The sequence below is a fragment of the Lygodium microphyllum genome, chromosome 26 (genome assembly GCF_053477565.2).
Source record: "Lygodium microphyllum isolate KBCC chromosome 26, Lygodium_microphyllum_v1.1.10, whole genome shotgun sequence".
NCBI classification, from domain to species: domain Eukaryota; kingdom Viridiplantae; phylum Streptophyta; class Polypodiopsida; order Schizaeales; family Lygodiaceae; genus Lygodium; species Lygodium microphyllum.
This window is the reverse complement of record NC_141160.1, coordinates 111138163-111161027: the sequence shown is the minus strand read 5'-3', so window position 1 is coordinate 111161027 and position 22865 is coordinate 111138163. Positions and strand designations below refer to the sequence as shown.

Genomic DNA, 22865 nt, shown 5'->3' with positions numbered 1-22865 from the left:
TATTTTCTTCAATCACTTCTACCCCCTGACCGGAAGCTGGTAGGTTTGTATGCTATTTTCCAACTTGATGCTTACAGTGAAGAGATCGCGGTTCATGGCCAACCAGATATCAATGGTGCGAAGCAATTTTTGCTCGATTCTTCTCTTTCATGTCAGTATAAAATAGTACATTGTGATACCACTTTCACCATGGACCAAGATGAAGGACTACACACTGTAGAAAATAGCAAACAAGCTCATTTACTTTCAGGACCTGTTGTAGACATTACATCTGATTCCTTCGCAGAGACGTCATCTCAAACTTCTTTGCCACTTATAACAAATGCTTTTTGTGCACCCGTCTCAACTCCAACTATTGACTTAGAGTCGGATGATGGACTTGATAGTCCTCATTCATTTCCACAAATAAAGAAAGAGATTTTACCTTGGATTGCTAATAGCCCCAGAGGAAAGAAGTTGAAGGCTTTATTGCAGATGAGTGAAGGCCCTTTTTTTGTTGGTGAGATTCCAAGAGAGTACAATGGTTCTATTGCTTTCGTTCTTCTACCGACATATGGCACATCTTCAAACATGGATGGGATGCAGCAACAATATGATGGTCATGTCTGGACAAGACCCCATCCAATTAATATCTTCCCTGATGCTACTTCGAGAATTAGCCATTGCCTTGGAGACTTACAATGTCATCGAGTCAATTGTCCTTACTATGAGAGCAACAATCAACATAATAAAATGTATTTTCATGGTTATCTCAATAGCACAGTGAGCAAGAGGCTACTTGCAAGTGAAGAAAAACATTCAATCACGTGTCACTATTGTAGTAAAGTTGTCACTTGTTATGCAACTTGTGATTGCAAAGTTTATTATATTTTGCCAAAGGACACAAGCATGGAGAGATTTATGCTTCATGTACGCACTCACACACACAATGTGCAACCAGGGACTTCAATGGCTGCAATTAAAAAAATTAGATCTCTAGTTCACTCAGTTTTGCAAGTGAATTGACACTGTGGTGCTAGGAAGATTCAAATGATTGTAGCAAAAAAAATTATCACTGAATCCTTGACAACTAATGGTTCAATGGTGGAGGGAGAACAAGAGCTTACAAACTTTTTGGAGGAGTTGATGCCATTGGTTCAAAATCAGAGGTTACTTTTGGTTATTCAAGTCTGCAAACTTTGGTTTGTAGCATTGTTATTAGTTTAACAAACTTTCGTTTGTTGAGGTTGCAGGTTCAATAGTATCGTGACATGCCAGAAAAAAAAAGAAACATGTGTTGTTGGAGATGGCTTTGATAACATTTTGGAGTTGAAAAAAAGATGCATGTTTCCTTTTTTTCATGGCAGTAGATTTCCAGGGCAAGGAGAGGTGGGTGAAAAAAGTTACATTTTCAAGATGTCTACTAAAGGACCCGGCTCTGGAGTGGAATTGGTTAATCGAATGCGACACTTAGGAAATGGAGACCTTTGCAAGTCTTGGGTTCACTTTGACTTTACACACAGAATAGATGACTGGGCAACAATGTCTTGTTCTGTGTACGATCCATGGTTTGTTCGGGAACCTTACTTGTTATCAATTTTCGTTGACATATTCTAGTTGCTAATCATTGTATTTCTTATTGCAACTTGAAGGGGATCATGGTGATTGCTATTTGTGATACAAAGGAAGAGGATACAGAAACACAAATTCTTTTTTGGAGATGCCTTAATAGTGTGATGCTCGAGTGTGGACACCCTCCTGCAGACTTTGCACGTTTTATGGCAGATGAAGCCGGTGCAAATTGGATGACAATCCGCACTGTTTTCAATGCGGGACCTGACAATGTTTTGGAAGGAAGAGAGCGATCGTGTTTGTTTCACTGGGAAAAAAGCTTACAAAAGCACACAACAAAATACGTGCCTTCAAAACTTCGAAAGCATCACTTGAATTTATGTGAGAGGTGGCACCTTTCAAAATCCATTGAAGAGGGCAAGAGGAATGCCACAGCTATACAAAATTGGTGGCAGCAAGTAGGACTACCTCGAGATAGTACCGTACCATTGAAGAGGTGGATCAAATGGTGGGAGAATAGGATAGACCATTGGGGTAGTACTACACATGTAAATGTTTTTTTTTGTTTCTATTTGTTACATACACATGTACTAATATCATTGGGGTGGGAATACCCAAGTATGAGAACAAAATAGACATGTAAGAGGAATTGCTGAGTTTTTTATTGGGTTGCAGGCTTCCTTGAGTCCTTGGGAGAGGGCTTGTATTCCCAACACAAATCTTTCTGAGAGCGTGCATGCAAGTAGGTTGGCAGGGGAGGATGGAAAGAAGAAAATTGGTTTGTATGATGCATGCGTCACTGACTTGATCAACTCATATATTCAATGTTCAAGGCAATTGGCCTTCACAACTGGAAGATACTCTGGAAGTGGTCCCGACATGGATGCTCTTATTAATAGGGTGGTTGCAAGAAATACCCCTTCACCTGCATTCATAGCTCGAACAGTTCAAGGAGCGGTTCTTGGCACCCCCATGTACGGAGAGCCTTTCATTTCTGGAAACAAAGAAACAGTTCAAAGGAAAAGAAGAACTCTAGATGGTTGTAGCTCTCATAAACCTGGCTATGTAATGGAGTCAAGGGATAGAAAACAAAAAGGACGACTACACAAGATAAATTTTCAAAATAGAAAAGACCAACCTACAGAAGTAGGCTTGGACCATGAGGTGCATGCAGTGCCGATTGAAATGGATCTCCCAACTAATATTGTCTCAGAGGAGGAAATGCATAGAAGTTTGTGGGCCATCCGGAGAATGCCTGTTCATTGCAAACGAAAATGTTTTGGTATTATAAATAGAAAGAAGTGCTGCAACGTGATAGAAAGTAAATCACCTGGGTTACTATGCCCTTCATTTTGGTCAGAGAGGGAATTTTAAGGTAAGCCTATTGCACAATGGTTCTGGTTTTGCAGTCATGATGTGGAGCATACATGGGATGTTGATAAACAAGTTAAGCATGTGCCCTTGCAACCAAGGATTTGGTCTATTGACAAGGGCACCAATGCTTCTGCAGAGGAGATTTCAATTCTTATAAAAGGAGGTTTTGTATTCAAGCATGATGGTATTCCACCTACCCCCAAAAATACTACGACCCATGGGACAGAACCACTTACCTCTTCAAGTGGCAAACGAAGAAAAAAATGGAGACATGGTATTTCTAAGGATGCAGAAAGAAAAATTGCATTGGCTGAGGCATTGGATGTAGTTTTCATGGAAGAGAAAGTAGTGGTGGCAAATGAGAAAGTCATATTTTATGTTATGTCAGAGCATTTGTATGAGGTGCATGTCAATCCCGAGCCCTTCTGCACGTGTCCTGACTTTCAAAAGAGAGAGTTGGAAAGTAAACCCTTCCTGGCCTGCAAGCACATGTATTATGTCTACATTCGTGTGCTTGGGATGGACAAAAATCAACATATGATGATGCATCAACCTTCCCTTAAGCAAACTGATTTAAATTTTATGCTTGCCCTACCGCGACGCATAAAATGCAAATCAAAGACTTGAGAGTTTTATGTTGGCTATTGTTCAATGAGATGGGGACCATGCAGTACTGAATGAAAGATTTAAAGGGCATATGAAGAAGTGGAGGTGGACGTTCATTTTGGATACATGATGTGAAGGGAACACATATTTGGTATTTTTCTTTTTGAGCATAATGAAAACTCTAGTAAAAGTAGACATTATTAATCATGGACGAGTTATCCATTTGTGGACACGATTGGACGAGGATCTAAAAGTGGAATTATTGATCATGATTTTTTGATTCATTGAGGGGGCCATCTATTTATAGGTTAGGGATCTCTTTATAATCTATGCTTATTTAGTATGCAAAGTAATTTCATTTTTCCTGATTTGATGCTCCAACTTCATTTTTGTTGAGCCAATTTTTTTTCAAGGTAATCTAGATCTTGCTCCTCTTCTCCTATTATGAAAAGTATGCAAGTTTATTGTTTGCCTTTTGCTATGATGAATACATCCATAAAGCTTGGTATTCACTGAGGGGGGTACCTATTTGTAGGTGATGGATCTCATTATAAATCATGCTTATTTTGTGTGCAAAGAAATTTCATTTTTCTTAATTTTAATGCTCCAAGTTCATTTTTGCTAGTTGTGACAATTTTTTTCTCAAGATAATCTCGATTTTGTTTCATAAAGCTTGTTGATTACTTCGTTTTAATTCCCCTCAGAGGATTGTCTATTTATATGTGAAATATATCTTTATAAATCATTCTTGTTTTGTGTGCAAAGCATTTTCATTTTTCCTGGTATTGATGTTCCAAGTTCGTTTTTGTTGGTTGTGATACTTTTTTCTTAAGGTAATCTTGATCTTTGTCCTTTACTCCTATTATGGAAAGCATGGTTACATAGAATCTAATCATGTATCATCTACTCTAGTCACATTTCTAATATATATTATGGTTGCTTCTCCTTCCCATGTTACACCTTCTCAATTGTTTGCTTCCCCTTATCATGTTATCAAGGTGTTTTTTATCTAAACCATGTTCTAATTTCTAATTTTCATTTGTTAATTGGGTATTTTTTATCTAAACCATGTTTCATCTAACCTTTGATTGGCAAGTCTGCTATTGATATAAACCATGGCCAAGTTTGATGTTGAACCAAACCATGATATGGTTGCTTCCCGTCCTTATGCAACAACTCTACTCTTTGCTTCTCTTTTGCATATTGCTCTTCCTTCCACTTTCCATAGTCAATTCTACTAATTTTTATTTTTAGCACAAGGTTTCCTTTAAATTCTACATGAGTCAAGTCATGCCTAAACCTACACAGGAGGAGCTAGACATGAGAAAGACCTTCAGAACCGCAAATGGTAAACTAGATTCGTTATCAAAAGCTACAAACTATGATGAGAAGTGGTCAATAAATGATGCAACATTTGCCATTGGAAAGGTTGAACAAATACTTGGCCAAATTTTTCAACAAGAGGATGAAAATGATATATCCCTTGTAGATATGTTAGAGTTAAAGCTCCCTACAACCATTGCATATATGAGAAGCTTTAGAGTGATTAGTAAAAAAGATGAGGAAGATATTGACATTTGTTGCTATCAAGTCCACATATCGATACTATATAATAGTTATATATAAGTGGCTTTCATAATTTACCTAAATAGTTGCAAGAGAAATAAATATATTTTCCTATATTGAGTTCTTTTTGTGTTTTGTTTAGATTGACTCATAATTTTAGAGATTAGTCTGATTGATAAGGGTACTTTTTGAGATGTGTGGTAGAAACCCAATTTTGTTCATTTTTCTCTCTTCGGTATATTTTGAGAGTTTGAAAAAAATGGTCCCTTGAATAGCTTGTTTAATACAAATTTTCAATATGGGTAACAAGATTATCCCTCATAAAGTTACAAATTTTGTGAAAAAACTCCAAGTTTTGGCTAATACATTGAAAAACTCCAAGTTTTGGAAAATTTTGTGAAAAAACTTCAAATTGGGGGCTTGCTTTTTTAAATTCCCCTCTCTTTCTCTAATTACCTATTATGTTTAACATCTTATCTCTTTTTCTCTCTCCTCTCATTCTCTCTTTTCTTTCTCTCTCCTCTCCCTCTCTCATTTCCTTTTGCTCTCTTCCTCTCCTTCTCTCATTTCTTCTCCCTCCCTCACCCTCTCTCATTTCCCTATTATGTTTTCGTCTCTCCCCCCTCTCCCTCTCCCTCTCTCATTCCCTCTCCCTCTCCCTCTCTCATTTTCTCTCTCTTCCTCCCCCTCCCTCTCTCATTTCCTCTCCCCCTCCCTCTCCCTCTCTTTAATTTCCCTCTCTTTCTCCCTCTCCCTCTCCCTCATTTCTTCTCCCTCTCTCATTACATACAAATTATACAAAAAATAAATAAATAAGAGAGAATACACTCTCCCTTCCTCTCGTTCTCTCATTTCATCCCCCTCCCTCTTCCATTTACTCCCTCTCACTCTCCCTCTCGCTCCCTTTCTCTCTCCCTCTCTTTCTCTCTCTCTCCCTCCCTCCCCCTCCCTCTCCCATTTCCTCCCTCTCCCTCTCCATGTCTTTCTCTCTCATTTCCTCTCCCTCTCTCAATATATATACACAAATCATATAAGCAAAAGTAAAAGAGAGAGAGAATGCACTCTCCCTCCCTCTCCCTCTCTCATTTCCTCCCCATTCCTCTCCCTCTCCCTCTCCCTCTCTTTCTCTTTCTCTCCCTCTCTCATTTCCTCCCCCCTCCCTCTCCTTCTCTTTCTGTTTCTCTTTCTCTCTCCCTCTCTCATTCCCTCTCTCTCTTCCTCTCTCTTCGTCCCTCTCCCTCTCTCATTTCCTCCCCCTCCCTCTCCCTCTCTTTAATTTCACTCTATTTTTCCCTCTCCCTCTCCCTCATTTCTTCTCCCTCTCTCATTATATACAAATTATACAAAAAATAAATAAAAAAGAGAGAGAATACACTCTCCCTCCCTCTTGTTCTCTCATTTCATCCCCCTCCCTCTTCCATTTCCTCCCTCTCCCTCCCTCTCCCTCTCCCACTCCCTCCCTCCCCCTCCCTCTCCCTCTCCCTCTCCCTCTCCCTCTCCCTCTCTTTCTCTTTCTCTCTCATTTCCTCTCCCTCTCTCAATATATATACACAAATTATAAAAATAAAAGGAGAGGGAGAGAGAGAATGCACTCTCCCTCCCTCTCCCTCTCTCATTTCCTCCCCATCCCTCTCCCTCTCCCTCTCCCTCTCTTTCTCTTTCTCTCCCTCTCTCATTTCCTCCCTCCTCCCTCTCCTCTCTTTCTCTTTCTCTTTATCTTTCTCTTTCTCTTTCTGTCCCTCTCTCTTTCTCTTTCTCTCCCTCCCTTTCCCTCTCCCTTTCTTTTCTCTCTCATTTCCTCTCCTAAACAAGCAAAAGAAGGAGAGAATTAAACCCTAAACAAGCAAAAGGAGAGAATGGACTCACCGATGTGATATGACGAGGGTTTGGCGGCTCCTCTTTGGGATGAAGACTCCTCCTCTCCTTTGCGAACGGCAGCGGTGGCGGTAGCAAGCCTTCTTCCTCTCCCTCTCTCACCCTATGCAAGACGGTCACTCTCTCTCTCTCGCTCTCCCTCGGAACGTTCGACGAAAATGCACAAAATGAACATGTGCTCGGGTTTTGGCCTGTTTTTTTTCCCTGTGGAGCGTAGCGATGCAAATAGTGACGCAAATAGCGACACAGATAGCGACGCCGCTGCAACCTATGTCGCTACCCACCGTCGCTATACGTTACAATCCTTGTAATAATTATGATGCAGCTTCAAGAGGAACGAAAAGCATGTCAAACCTTTCAAGCTCAATTGGCTAATCTGCAACGATCTATCGCCAACCAAGATGGACCGCAATCTGAAGATCTTATACGACGTACAATCAATACAACACTTGAAGCGCAATCTATTGGGAAAAAAACAAAGATAAGTAAAAGAAATTTCAAATTTCGTACTCTCAATGGGTTACATGATGGAAAGACTGTACTTGCTTTTATCAATCAATTTGATGATTATTTTCATGAAGAACAGTATGCTGAGAAAGACAAAATTAAGTGTGTCACTAACCATCTAGTTGACCAAGCATCCCTATAGTGGACTGTTGTCCGCAAAAGCATTGATTGTTCCACTACTTGGGAGACTTTCCAAAAGAAAGTTTTGCAGAATTTTGTTCCGCCCCAATTCCACGAAAAAGCAATCAAACAATGGGATCTTCTGCAACAAAGGGATCGTGAGCGTATTTCACAATATACCAAGCGTTTTTGGAACGCTTTAACTACGAATGCTTGAAGATGTACCTAAGGCAACCAATAAACGCAAGTTTACGTCTGGCTTACTTGGACATTTTTATGCGGAGGTCAACATGTTTAAGCCAACAACTCTCGAAGATGCAATTTCCTTGGCCCATGACACTGAAGACAAAATTCGAAGACGAGAGAACCGACCACAACAATTTCAAACTAATGGTAACTTTGGTTCAAAAAAATTCAATTCAAATTTTCGAAGATTCAAATTGGTCAAAGAATTGAATTTACATATTGTTTCTACACATTATCACATCAAGGCTGCATTCTTAGGCACTAGAAACAATGGAACACAAGAGGTGCATGACTTAGAAATTAAAATTGGTGATTATATTGAACGAAGAAATTTCTTAGTTGTGCCTTTGCAGTCTAGTGACATTATCTTAGAAATGCCTTGGCGACATCAGTATAATTCAGATATAGATTATTCCACTCATTCAATGAAAATTCATTCTAATGGGAAATAAATCACATTGCATGGTATGCACACTTTCAATAATTTTCCATTGCTTGATCATACTTAGGCTAAACGTGCATTACATAAAAATAGCAAATCCTATTTAATATGGGTGAATGAAATCAAAGCTAAAGAAAATTAGATGCATCCTAGGCACACACAATTTATTTCCCAATTTTAAGATTGTTTTGCTGCTGACTTACCACCTAGATTACCACCTGTACGTCCTGAAGATCACAAGATAGACCTAATTCCTGGATCACAACCACCATGTAAAGCACCATATAGACATAACCAAATCGAACAGAAAGAAATTCAAGCCTAAATTGAAGAATTGTTAACCCAAGGACTTATTAGACTTAGTAGTTCCCCACTTGGTGCACCTGTCTTATTAGTGAAGAAGAAAAACAATACCTATTGCATGTGTATTGATTATCGTGCCCTAAATAAAATCACTGTTAAGAATAGATATCCGATTCCTAGGGTAGATGATCGTATGGACAAGCTACAAGGATCTGCCATATTCAGTAAGATAGATCTTAAATCTAGATACCATCAAGTAAGATTGGACACATCTGATATATTCAAAAATGCATTTAGAACACAATTTGGACACTATGAATTCCTAGTTATGCCTTTTGGTTTAACTAATGCACCAGCCACATTCAGTCATATGATGAATCGCATATTTTTGAAGCATCAGCATTGTGTCATTGTTTTCTTTGATGACATATTGGTTTTCAATAAGAATGAGAACGAGCATTGTGAACATTTATCTTTGGTTTTTAAATTATTAAAAGAGAATCAATTATATGCCAATCTAGAAAAGAGTGAATTTTTCTAGACAGAAATTGAATATCTAGGACATATTCTTTCATCTGAAGGTATTAAAGTTGACCCTAAAAAGATAGAAGCAATTTTGAATTGGTCGATACCTAAAAATGTGCATGAATTACGTTCTTTTTTAGGTCTTGCTAGCTTTTACAGAAAATTTGTGAGAAATTTTTCATTGCTTGCATTACCTTTGACAAAACTATTAAAGAAAGGCATTGTGTATCATTGGTCTGACAATCAACAAAAGTCCTTTGATTTACTGAAACATGCCTTAACGCATGCTCCTGTATTGCAATTACCTGACTTCAATAGACCATTTTTCTTAGTAGTCACTTATGCTAGTAGATTTGGAATAGGAGCAGTCCTTATGCAAGATTCTCATCCCATAGCCTACTCTAGCTGCAAACTTAAACCCTCTGAACTTAAGTATTCTACCTATGATAAGGAATTGCTAGCTATAGTACAAGCTTTATGTCAATGGAAACATTATTTAATAGGAGACCAACAAAGCATTAGACATCTCCTTAGTCAACCACAAATATCTGACCGACACATTAAATGGGGTGCTTTTATTCAAAGTTTTCATCCACTCATACAATATCAACCCGGAAAAGTGAATGTTGTTGCCGATGCTTTAAGTAGAAGACCGACTATTCATAATATTTCTGTGATATCTTTTGACTCTCTTCTCCCTATGAAAGATACTTATGATCAAGACCCTACTTTTCAAGCTGATTGGAATAAATTAGTTGCAAATAATTGGATTCCTATTGATTCATTGTCTTACACTGAAGGATTTATGTTTTATGAAAAAAGATTGTGTGTGACTATTCCATTTCGATCTTTTTTTTTTGCATGAAATTCATTATCCCCCATACCAAGGCCATAGAGAAATTATTTCTACTTTGCGTACACTGATTGAAGATTTTTATTGGCCACACATGGAAACTGATGTATCTAACTTTGTATTTGAATGCTTAATTTGTCAAATAGTTAAATGACATCATGGTAAACAATATGGTTTATTAATTCCTTTACCAATTCCAGAAAAACCATGGGAACAGATTTCAATGGATTTCATCACTGGTTTACCTAATACTAAAACTAATCATGAAATGATTTGAACTATTGTTGATAGGTTAGCAAACAAGCATATTTCATTCCATGTAAGAAAACATTAACTACATCTCAAGCTGCTCAATTGTTCTTGAAAATTATTTTCACTAGTCATGGTTTACCAAAAGTTATTATTTCTGATCGTGATTCTAGATTCTGTAATAATTTTTGGATTTCTTTGTTTGCTAACTTATGAACAAATATTGATTTTTCATCTGCATTTCATCTTGAAACAAATGGCCAAACAGAAGCTACTAACAGTACCGTTTTAGATCTTTTACATGCATACACAATTTCAAAACCACAAACATGGGATAAACATTTACATTTACTTCAGTTTGCATACAATAACACACCACATAGAGCTACACAGAAAGCACCATTTGAAATTATTTATGGATATAGATTACCTACACCTGTTACATCATTGTCAAACAAAGTTAAAGCTGCTGGTGATATTGCTAACATGCATGAACTTATTTTTGATGAAGTTAAAGATATGATTGCCAAAGCCCAACAATCATACACAAAACAAGCCAACAAGAAAAGAAAAGCTATGAGTTTTAAAGTTGATGATTATGTTTAGCTACGAATTGAAAAGTAAAGATTACAAAGTGTTGATAAACACCCTGTTGTAAAATTAGCCTCGAGATTTTATGGACCTTTCAAGATCATTCACAAAATCAATGACAATGCATTTAAACTAGAATTACCACATCACTTTTCATATATGTTTATTACGACCTTTTAGAGGACAATTACCTGTATACCCTATATATGAAAACCCTCCTTTGCTAGAAGAAGAAACTGAAATCCTTGAGACTGAAACTATTCTAGATACTGACTTTATGACCACTAGAATTGGTTGTAGATATTCTAGATATTTGGTTAAGTTTAAAAATCATCCTGTTGAAGAGGCCCAATGGATGCACGCTCGAGACCTAAGTGCTTACCCCACACTATTGGCTCCACATTGAGCTAATAGCAATTCAGGACAATTGCTATCCCACCCCGGGGGTATGATGCTAGGAGGCATATTCCATGGTGGATTCTATGAGGTTTTGTGGTGGATTCCGTAAATTTTTATTTATTGCCAGGGCTCATACACAAGGTGGATTCCTTGTGCGAAAAGTTGATGGGGATGCATGTCCTTTTTGGATGTCTTGTTAATTTAATGTGCAAGTGGGTGATTCCACAAAATACATATTTAAATTAATAGACGTTTATGAGTTTAGAGTGTACACTCGTAATAAATTAAGGTTAGGATTGAGTTCTAACCAACTTATTTATTTTGTAGCTGAAGACTGTTAGGTATTTACTTTTGTCTATTTAATTTTATTAGTTTCTAACAATTGTGAATGCTTCAGTTGATGTGTAGAGCAGGTAGCGGTGGCGTTGGGAAGCACTGAAGGATAGCGTGTATTCAAATTATTATCATTTTTTATGGGTGCACATCTTAGGCATGGCGCCAATATTTTGACGCACTTACTTATTGAAGCACTTGAAATTTATTTATTATTTTTATATGTGCATGGGCGCACGATTTAAATATTTGTATTGGACATTGTATTTGGGTACCAACCAACTCCTTGGGTGCCCAATAGCTTTAATTCTTTAGTGGGACAAAAGCAAACACAAAAGCTAAAGCATACTAATTGTAAATTGGGCTATTTTTTTCGAGCTTGGAGATGAATAATATATCTAATACATGCCTTGTGGAGCGCTCACACAAGGCATGGGGGAAAATTGTACCCAATTAGTTTCTTGCTTCATGTCGTGCAAGCTTTCTTCCTTGTTCTTTGTGCAAAAGTAGAGTTATTTTGTTCTTGGGGACCTTCCGGTGCTGCTCACTACACGCGCATACAGAGTGTGATCTGTGCACCACGTTCCTGTTGGCATCGATAACAAATTACCAGTTCCCTAGGCCTTTGTGGTTCCCCTTGCCCCATTGGATTACGAAAAGGCCGTTATTTCTCCAAAAAGGAGAATCTCTTCCTCTGTTTCCATCATTATTGTAATTATTTCGAGGTATTGGGGGTCTACCTTGGGTTGGCAATCCTCTTGGCCTAAAGGGTTGATTAGGTGGTCCAATCGCATAAGTTGTATTATTACAATCCATGTAATTGTAATTCGTTTTCATTGAACGAGATTGTTGTTGCTCTTGACCTATCTTATGCCAATAGTTTTTATCTCGATGTCCTGTCTTAAGGAAAAAGGTACAAAACGGTGGATATTCAGGAACTAGTCTTAAAGGCGTCGGGCACTCTGTAGCCACATGGCCATACCCATGACACTTACCACACCAGATATTGGATCTTGGTGGGTTTGGAGTTGAGCTACTCGAGAATTGTTGTGCACTAGAAGATTGTGTTGTTATCGAATAAATTTCTTTCAAAGGTGCTTGTACTACACTCATAATCTCGTCCTTCAACCTTCCTAGTGATTTTGCAATAATATCAGCTACTTTCACTTCATCAAGAGGGGACTGAGTTTTCGGCATAGAAGACATTCCTATTTGCATCATATAGACTGGAATATAAGTGTATAGATTTAAGGGTACACTCAATACATTTGGATTTTCCGTTACAGATGGATTTAAAGGAATGGTCACATAAGACACGTTCTTAGATATACCGCTTGAAGTGCTTGGATATTCCATTCGAGGTTCTTTAAATAAGTCCCTCCATCGTTGTTGGCTGAGTTGCACTTCTTCCCACCACTTAGCATGTATTTTAGCATCTGCCAACGTAGCCGGCCGTTATAGGCTAACATGCTAGTGAACTTCAGGGTTAAGCCCATCAATAAATTTATGCTTTTGCATAGGCTCATCAGGATCTGGATTCATCTTTCGAATAATTATCTCCATACGTTCTATATAATGTTCAACACTTTCGGTTGTTCCTTGAGACAAATAATCCAATTGAAGGGCTAGTCTATCTTGGAAACCCTATCGTCGAAATTTTTCTAGGAACGCTCTTGATAAGGCCACGTAAGTCACTTTATGTTGGGCATTTAGGTTCCTTTACCACCTTGCTGCCTCATCTTTTAATGTTGTAAGAAAGATATGAAGCTTTTGGTCATCGTCTACTATCTCATTAGCGACATAGGCTCGGGGGGTTCACTATATATATATTCTCTATATAACATGCGTTCATGGCCTATTTATAAATATCCTAATCTGTGAATTTTTCTTCAATAAAACACAACCCTTTTCTATTCAATCTGCAAGTAACCCCTTTATATGACACCCTTTTGTATGTAAAAAATGTATAAAAATGGTTTTTTAAAAACCCCTTATTTTGAACTCATGTTATATATACATATATTCGCGAGTGACCCCCCCAACAACACAGGTCACCTCAAATATTTGCAAATGCGCATATGGATCCTTGTCCCTTAATCTCCCAAATTGCATGAAATTAGCTAATCTGACTGGATTACAAGCCATTGTTTCTCTAAATAATATCTCTAACCCTAAATCTTGAGTGATATCCAACCACGCAGGTTCCTTGGGCTCCTTAAATAGTTTGCGTAATCCAAAATTCGACTCGTATAAATCCCAATAAAAGGGTGGTTCAATACTCCCTACTTTAGCATTAGCTTTAGCCTCTCTATTTTCGCTACTTTGCCTGCTCTTTTCCCTAGTGACACTACTGGTTCCTGAGGCCACTAGATCCCAATGATATGAGTATACTTCACTTCGCTTTGATGGTGTTCTATCGAATGATATGTTGAGATATCGAGCTCCACTCGTGATATGCCAGGGTGACTGTTGTGCATTTATGTCACCGACTTGTCAGTTGCAGATGCGGTTGGTACACCGCCCATGAATAATAGCTAGATGATAGCTATCCTTATCTACTCTAGTTCATGGCTCAATTAGTATGCCACCTTAGCTAGTTGTCTTTGGTTTGAGACCCATATATAGGGTTCTTCTATTTCTTTGTATTTGAGTTCTTTTGGCTTACACAACTAAGAAGAGGAAAAGTGTTTTCAGCCTCCACCCTTGTGTATATTCCCCCATTGTGCAAGCAAGAAAGCTACAAGTGAGACTCCTTCCTTCTCTCCCACAATCGTGACATGGTATCAGAGCCTTGTTCGTGGTAAGGAGCTCAAGAAAGAAAACCAAGTTCGCGGTGTTCAGGTAAGAGGAGCAGTGTTGCTTTCATTTGCTGTTTTGGGAGCAGATCTCTGCAGGTAGCATAGCCGGAATTTGCAAGAGTGCATTGTCTCAGGTTGAGACACCCTTCACGATGAAGCAAGAGGGCAGTATATGCTGCGGGAAAGGCCTTTAGCCCTGGGTGACCCTGTTTTTTTTATTTGAGGCCATTTCAAGGCCTGCTTTGGAGGCGAAAGTTTTCTGCACATGCACTCATGAAAAGGACCTATTTTATGCTGTGCAACCACTGTTCTACAGGTCGGTGAAAAGTTACTGTAGAAATTGCATCGTATACCTATGCGCAGAGACATTGGGAGTTACAGAATCATCCCTGTTGCCTGTTGATGCAAAGTCATCACTAGAAAGTGACTGTGTGGTCAAATACCACTTTCGTCAGTTTTGCAGATTAGCCCTTGTGAGGCTAAAGTTGTGTTCTTTGCAGTGACAGAATTTTTTGCAGTGTTCTGTAATGGCGTCTGATTCTCTTTCACAGATTGTCACTGAAAAGCTTGACAAGAACAACTTCCAAGCATGGAAGTTTAGAATGACAAATTTCCTTATGGGAAAAGGATATTGGGAATTCGTTGCAGGAAATGAAGAAGAACCAGTTCTTCCTGATGTTCCCAATCAACAGCAAATGCAGGCATTTAAAGCATGGCATGAGAGAGCCAAGAAAGTTATGTACTGGCTGTCTATCAGTATTTCAGACTCTATGATTGTGCATATTCAGGATGCAAGTACGCCAAAGGAGGCATGGGATACTTTGTCAAAAATGTATAGCACAAATACGCAAGCCAGGAAAATGCAGCTCAAGCAAAAGTTGCATAATGTGCAAAGAGAAAATATGAGCATCAATGACTACCACATGAAGGTGAAGAAGATTGCGGATGCACTTGCTTTCATTGGGTCGCCAATGGAAGATGATGATTTAGTTTCCGTAACCTTGAATGGTCTAGGAAAGGATTATGCACAGTTTCGAACATCCATTTCCGTCCGTGAAAGATTTCTTGATTTTGAGGAGTTGATTGCTCTTCTAATTTCTGAGGAGCAGAGAAATGGTGGTGCATCTTCTTCAGGAGGAACTTCAAAAGAAGCTGTCTTCTACTCAAATGCTAGAAGAGGTAGAGGCAGAGGTAGAGGAGGCCGATCTGGAGGCCGTGGTAGAAATCAGAATATGCAGCAAACTTAAGAAAACCAGTCCTATGGAGGAGGATATGGTAACTCTAGAGGCAGGGGGAGCCAAAGAGGTCGTGGTGGATGGCAAAGAGGCCAAAATGCAAACAGTAATGTTGAATGCTACTACTGTGGTAAAATGGATCATATGACTAAAGACTGCTATAAAAAGCAGAATGACATTATGAATGGAAAACTGCAACAAGGGAATTATGCATATTCTAGTAGACAGGGTGATGACAAAAATGAGCATTTGTTTATGGTGCAGCACATGACCAATTCTGTGACAAGTGCACAAGAAAGTAACGATGTGTGATATGTTGACTCAGGTGCATCAAACCACATGACAGGTCATGCAGAATGGATGCAGGATGCAAGGAAAATGGAAAAATCAAGATTTGTGGAGACTGGTGATGATACTGCACATCCTATTGTGCAGATTGGAAATATTCCTTTGTCTATGCAGGATGGGAAAAAAAAATACATGTCGAATGTATTTCATGTTCCGAATATCACCAAGAACCTGGTTTCTGTTGGTCAAATGGTTGAGCAGGGCTTGCAGGTCAGATTTAATTCCCATGGATGCTTTGTTGAGGATATGAAAAATAAAGGTCGCTTGATAGCAAAAGGAAATAAGAAGGGCAGAATGATTACATTGGATGCAGACATGCCTGAATTGAGTGCAGCAATGTTTGCACATGGGACCGGTGTAGTTGCAGATATTGATATCTAGCATAAACGCATTGGTCATGTTAATGTACAACGACTTAAATCAATCCAGGCCCAAAATATTTTTGCAGGATTGCCAAAATTCAAGGTTGCAGAAATGCATAAGGTATGTGAAGCCTGTCTGTTTGGAAACAGGCAAGGAAACCATTTCCTAGACATGTTCAAGAGAGTAAGAAGCCATTGGAATTAATCCACTCTGATGTGTGGATTACTAAAGCTGTATCTCTTGGAGGCTGTCATTATTTTGTCACTTTTATTGATGACTATAGCAAAAAAGTTTGGGTGTATTTTATGAAAAATAAAAGTGAAGTTTTTGGGCATTTCAAAACTCTTAAAGCTATGGTTGAAAAAGAAACAGGCCTGCAAATAAAATGCCTAAGGTCAGATGAAGGGGGAGAGTACCTCTCAAATGAGTTTGCAAGGTTCCTGCAGGAGCATGGCATAAAGCAGCAATATTCATGCAGTCATACCCCACAACAAAATGGAATTGCAGAAAGAAAAAACAGGCATATTGGAGAGGTATCTCGTGCCATGCTCAATGAAAAAGACATGTCAGATTTTTATTGGGCTGAAGCGGTTGCTACAGCAGTCTACATAATGAACAGAACTCCCACTGCAGCAATACATGGAATGACTCTAGAGGAGAGGTATACTGGTAGAAAACCAGATATTTCTCATTTGTAAATTTTTGGTTGCATTGCCTATGTTCATGTGCCAGATGAGTTGAGATTCAAGTTGGATCCAAAAGCTGAGAAGTGCATCTTTATTGGTTACTCTCTGTAGCAGAAAGGGTATAGATGCTATAACCCTTCTACTCGTAAGTTTACAGTGAGCAGAGATGTTGTTTTTGATGAGATGAGTAGCTAGTATAAACCAGTAAATGTGATTGATAATGTAGATGCACAAAATGGTAATGCTGCACAGAATTCACAGCAGCAGTCACAAGATATTAGTGGACCTGGAGCATCCTCTAGCAGTGGTTCACATTCTTTGCCATGGACAGGCAGATTGAGATCAGGAGAATCTTCTCAAAGAAATGCAGATAGTGGTATGCAGGTATCACGAAAAGAAAAAGAGAATGTAGATCAACCCATGTTTGATGTGAATGCAGGTTACTCTTATGTGGATGGTGAATCCAGTGGCTTAGAACAGAGCATTGATGATAAGTTGGGTATTCCTATTATTGTTACACCTAGAGTAAGGAAGCCCATGGATGTTTTGAGAGCACCTGGGAGTGAACCTACTTTGCGTAGGTCTACGAGAGTAGGTATCCTGTGGATAGGCTGAAATATGATGGATTTACAGCCATTCACTATGCCTATATGGTCAAAGTGATACATGAACCAGAACCCACTTCTTTTGAGCAAGCCATGGGAAAAGAAAAATGGGAGAAAGCTATGGATGAAGAAATGGATGCCTTGGAAGAAAATGCTACATGGGAGTTGGTACCTTTGCCTAAAGATAAGAATACAATTGGCTGTAAGTGGGTTTATAAGGTGAAGCACAACGGAGATGGTTCTGTGAACAAATACAAGGCAAGATTAGTAGTCAAGGGGTATGCACAAACATATGGCATTGACTATGAAGAAACATTCAGTCCGATTGCAAGGATGGCAACCGTAAGAGCAGTCATTGCTATGGCTGCATCAAAGGGATGGTCTTTACATCAGATGGATGTAAAGAATGCCTTCTTGCATGGTGATTTGCAAGAAGAGGTCTATATGGAGCAGCCACCACGTTATGTGTATGCTGTTCATCCTGAGTTTGTTTGCAGGTTGAAGAAAGCCTTGTATGGCTTGAAGCAAGCACCTAGAGCATGGTCTGACAAGATAGGACAGTATCTTGTCACTATTGGCTTTCAGATTTCCACAGCAGATTTCTCACTTTATGTGAGAAAAACAGAGAAATGTATTATGCTGCTTGTCATTTATGTTGATGATTTGATTATCACAGGTGATAGTGATGAAGATATCCTTCATGTGAAAATGCTATTGAAGCAAAAGTTTGAGATGAAGGATTTGGGAGAGCTGCGTTATTTCTTGGGCATTGAGGTGATTAGATCACCAAGTGGGATATGGCTCTTGCAGAGGCAGTATGGATTGGACATGCTGTCCAAATATGGGATGACAGGCTGTAAGCCTATTTCAGTTCCTTTGGAGCAGAATGTGAAGTTGAGCACAGATGCAGGTGAGCTTATCGAAGACCCTACTATGTACAGATGCATAGTAGGAAGTTTGATTTATATGACTATTACTAGGCCAGATTTGAGCTATGCTGTTGGATTGGTAAGTCAGTTTATGCAGGCTCCAAGGAAACCACATTTGGATGCGGCTAGACGCATACTCAGATATGTGAAGTCCACATTGCAGTATGGACTATTTTATGAGACTGGGGTTCAGATACAGTTACACGGATACACTGATGCTGATTGGGCTGGTAGTATTTCTGATAGACGATCTACCAGTGGATATGTGTTCTCTTTTGGGAGTGTTGTAGTCACTTGGAGCAGCAAGAAACAGCCTACAGTTGTCTTGTCGAGCACAGAGGCTGAGTACAGGGGTGCAGCAATGGCTGCATGTGAGGTAGCTTGGTTGCATAAGCTACTTTATGATATGCATCAGCCTACAGATGAGCGGCCATTTGTCATTTATTGTGACAACATGAGTAGTATACACTTGGCAAATAACCCAGTCTATCATGCTAGAACAAAGCACATTGAGGTGTATTATCACTATGTGCGGGAGAGGGTTTTACTAGGTCTTATTGATCTAGTTTATGTCAGCACAGAGGATCAGGTAGCTGATATATTTACAAAGGCATTGGGCGCAGAGAAGCTGCGCAAGTTCAGAGACCTGCTTGGTGTGCAAGAATTGGGATTGAGCTCGAGGGGGAGTGTTGAGATATCGAGCTCCACTCGTGATATGCCAGGGTGACCGTTGTGCATTTATGTCACCGACTTGTCAGTTGCAGATGCGGTTGGTACACCGCCCATGAATAATAGCTAGATGACAGCTATCCTTATCTACTCTAGTTCGTGGCTCAGTTAGTATGCCACCTTAGTTAGTTGTCTTTGGTTTGAGACCTATATATAGGGTTCTTCTATTTCTTTGTATTTGAGTTCTTTTGGCTTACACAACTAAGAAGAGGAAAACTGTTTTCAACCTCCACCCTTGTGTGTATTCCCCCATTGTGCAAGCAAGAAAGCTACAAGTGAGACTCCTTCCTTCTTTCCCACAATCTTGACATGATATACTAGGCCTAAAAGGTTCTACATTTGAGTTAGACACAACATCTATCCCCAGATTCAATAATGCATTCACCTTCTCAAGATTTTCTAATAACCAAGCCTCCTGTCACGCTGTGCGTTCTCTAGCTCATTGATCTCGAGCCAACTCTCTTCAGGATGCGGTATGGGCCATAGAAGCGGTGAGCTAGCTTGTTACTGCTGCCATAGATGTACTTATGCAATTTAGCATCGTCACTGATGCTTTCCACATACATGGTCAAGTTCATGAATTGATTGGTGTAGTCACATACAGTGAGGTTACGTTGGTCAAGAGTGTACCACCTTCTTGGCAACCGTTCTTTTTCCACAGGGGACACAAAAACTTGGACCATATGCATTTTGAAATCTTCCCAATCAATGAACTGTTGATTCTCTCGATTGATATAGCACCACCAAGTGTGGGCAAAACCTTCCAAGTGGAGAGAAGCAAAAAGTATTTTCTGCTCATCAGTGCGGGGGTAGATGTTGAAGTAGGACTCCAACTTGGACGTCCATTCTTCCAGGTCAGATGGTGAGGGAGATTGCCCATTATAATTTGTGAGAATGACCTTGTCATGCAAATCATATGGGCCATGCTGCCCATGAAATCCTTGTTGTCCATGCATCTCGTGGTGGCCATATATGCCCTTCTGTCCATACATCCCTTGTGGTGCATTTAGCCCATGTTGTCCATTATAGCAATGCTATCCATCATTGCTAGGCTGGCCATTTGTACCATATTGTCCTTGATGGGGCTGATTCATATGTGGTGCATGGGGGCTCCTAGGTAGAGCGGGTGAAATTCGACCCAAGGTAGGGAAAGGCCTCAAGTGAATGTTGCCAGCATGGTGGACAGGGGAATTCAATAGGGGCTCATCATGCATGTGAGAGGGTTCCCCGACCTCATAAGTAGAAGGGGAAATTCCCTTAGCACCAATTATACCTTGTGGTCCATGCGAGAGTTCCTGATGTGGAGGGTATCTAGACTCATGCCTGAGTCTAATGATGATTACTTCTTGGTAGTTTCTTCTCTTGATGCTAGTCAGTTGCCAAATACCTCACTCACATTTTCTCAATGTTGGCTGCTTAATTGGAGGGATTCTTTCCATATTACCTCACATAGGGATTGGTTTCATTCCTACTATCATAGCATGATACGTTCTATGAGACTAGAAAATGACTTGGCATTGGATATTATTAGCATTTGTGATATTAGAATAAGATTTTATTTAGGCATCACTTTTTTTTTGCATGATCTATGCCATGTTTCGGGTTGATCAAAAGCCTACTCTCTCTACTGGACAATTGGATGATGTTGGATAGTATGTATCTTTTGGTGATTGTAATATTTCTGCTCGAAATATTAAGTGAACCTTAAACCCCGCACACCCCGCACAATAAGGCACCCCAAAGTGATCTCCCACATTGAAAAATGTTGGCAATTAAATGCTTACCTCGCGTGTGTAATAATAATCCCCATCCACGTTGTGCAAATAAGGCCAAGGTTAAAACCCACAAGCCGTAGAGAACACCCCTTATGGAAAGGCAAATGGATAAATGATTAAAGTAGTGCAAATTTTTTTATTAATTACCCCCTCCCCTCAACCGATGCATGGCAGGGGGAGAGGGAGTGTGAGAGGAAGGCGTTGTCAAAGGGTTTTCAAAAGCAAAGTCGTGACTAATTTCAGGCTAGAAGATCAATCAAGCGAGATCAGGTTATGCAGCAGTAAACCCCAGAATCTTCATATTGAATGCAAAGATTGTTGATTTAACATGCATCTGTTCAATAAACCTACTGTTCATAGCCTGAAGAACTATTGGATCCAAGGACCACCGGTTCCAGTAATCAAAGGCCAGTTTCTGATCACAGCAATTATTCAACCCTACACGTGTATAACATACACTATGATAATGCTTTATTGCTAGGTTCTATGATTTTGCAGAAGGCTAAGTTTGTTTCCAGCAAGCTCTCTAGCACTTCATGTCTGATAGATATCACATCCAAAATTTTACCACACAACTTAGAACACGGAAAAACAAGGATTCACATAGAAGCAAGCAATGCTTACCATTATACCGATGGAGAGAGCAAAACGCATTCCCACATTGACTCTTGAAACCTATAAGACCAATTCACTTACTGCATGCAGGGCACTTGTTTGGTTGTGATGGCACCTGACTAGGAGTTAGGGCTTTGTCCAAGTTCTCCCTCTTTCCAGATTGAGTTAATACTTTTGCCCAGGAGAAACAGCCTCTATTCAAGGCTTACTTGACACCTGTGGGGTAAATTGCTTGGCATGGGCCATTGAAATGGCTGTTGCAGCTTCTGATGACTTAACTCGCTTCAGTTCAGCTGCTCGATAACACTGTGAGCAAAGGTTCATAGTGCTAGCACTCCATAAAAAATCCCACAATTATTGGTGCATAATACAGGTCCTTGAGGAGGTTGACAACCTAATTCATCCTTTTCTATCTTCCATCCTTTTTGTTCCATGATTAATGTACTATCACACTGTTCTGTATATCAACGATGGATGAAGGTGAACCAGTCAACTTTTGCATATGATCTCTTCTGAAACTATTGATTTGAGCACAGATCACCACAGGGGCATGTTTCTAGAATACACTCGATGCTGAGCATGCGATTGTTTAGCTGATTGTGGTTGGCCTTCTTAAGGCCTTTGATGGCAAACAGTCCAATGCAGACTTCGCCATTAATTATCCACTTCTAGGTTTTACAATTTGGCTCGAAGCTATGATTAATAAAGCGTCCCAATACCAAACAAAATTCAATTGCCTGTTTGGTGACCACGATCTATATCTTGCTCCAGGTTGAGAGAAGTTTTTTTCTGTCTCAATCATAACCTTCTCACGACACCCTATCAGCACATTCAAAGGAATAGATACTCTTTCTGAGTGTCATACTAGATCAAAACAAGATGGGAAGTAGTTGACCTCCTCGTCCCGGTAACCTCACGCACATAGACTCCCTTAGTTCACGTTAGTCCCTGTCGGATCAGCTGGTGCACTTCTTCATGAAACACGATCCTGAGATTGACGTCCCCTAGCTATGGCAAGTATCGTCGATGTCGATCCGAAGGTAGAAGTCTTCCTTGGGGTGCTTTCCCTTATGATATCTGAGTGTCGCTTCAACCTAGCTCCCACCATACGTAGTTGGCGTTGTTCTTTGATCACGATTGCTTTTCATGTTCTTCACTACACAATACTCTAGAGCCTCAAAAGACAAGACGACGATCCTCTCCTCCAGAATATCAACAACCTTTAGCTGCACAAGGACCAGC

The 22865-nt window shown here is 39.6% G+C and overlaps 1 protein-coding gene across 1 annotated transcript; it reads left to right on the top strand.

Annotated features, from left to right (window-relative positions):
• The first annotated feature begins 1323 nt into the window (after positions 1-1323).
• LOC148013678 (uncharacterized) lies at positions 1324-21927 on the top strand. Its single transcript, XM_087667913.1, has 6 exons — positions 1324-1581; positions 1632-2009; positions 2227-2297; positions 2385-2525; positions 2961-3109; positions 21806-21927. The coding sequence occupies exons 1-6, from the start codon at positions 1324-1326 to the stop codon at positions 21925-21927; spliced, it is 1119 nt and encodes a 372-aa protein (XP_087524039.1).
• Positions 21928-22865: the final 938 nt, after the last annotated feature.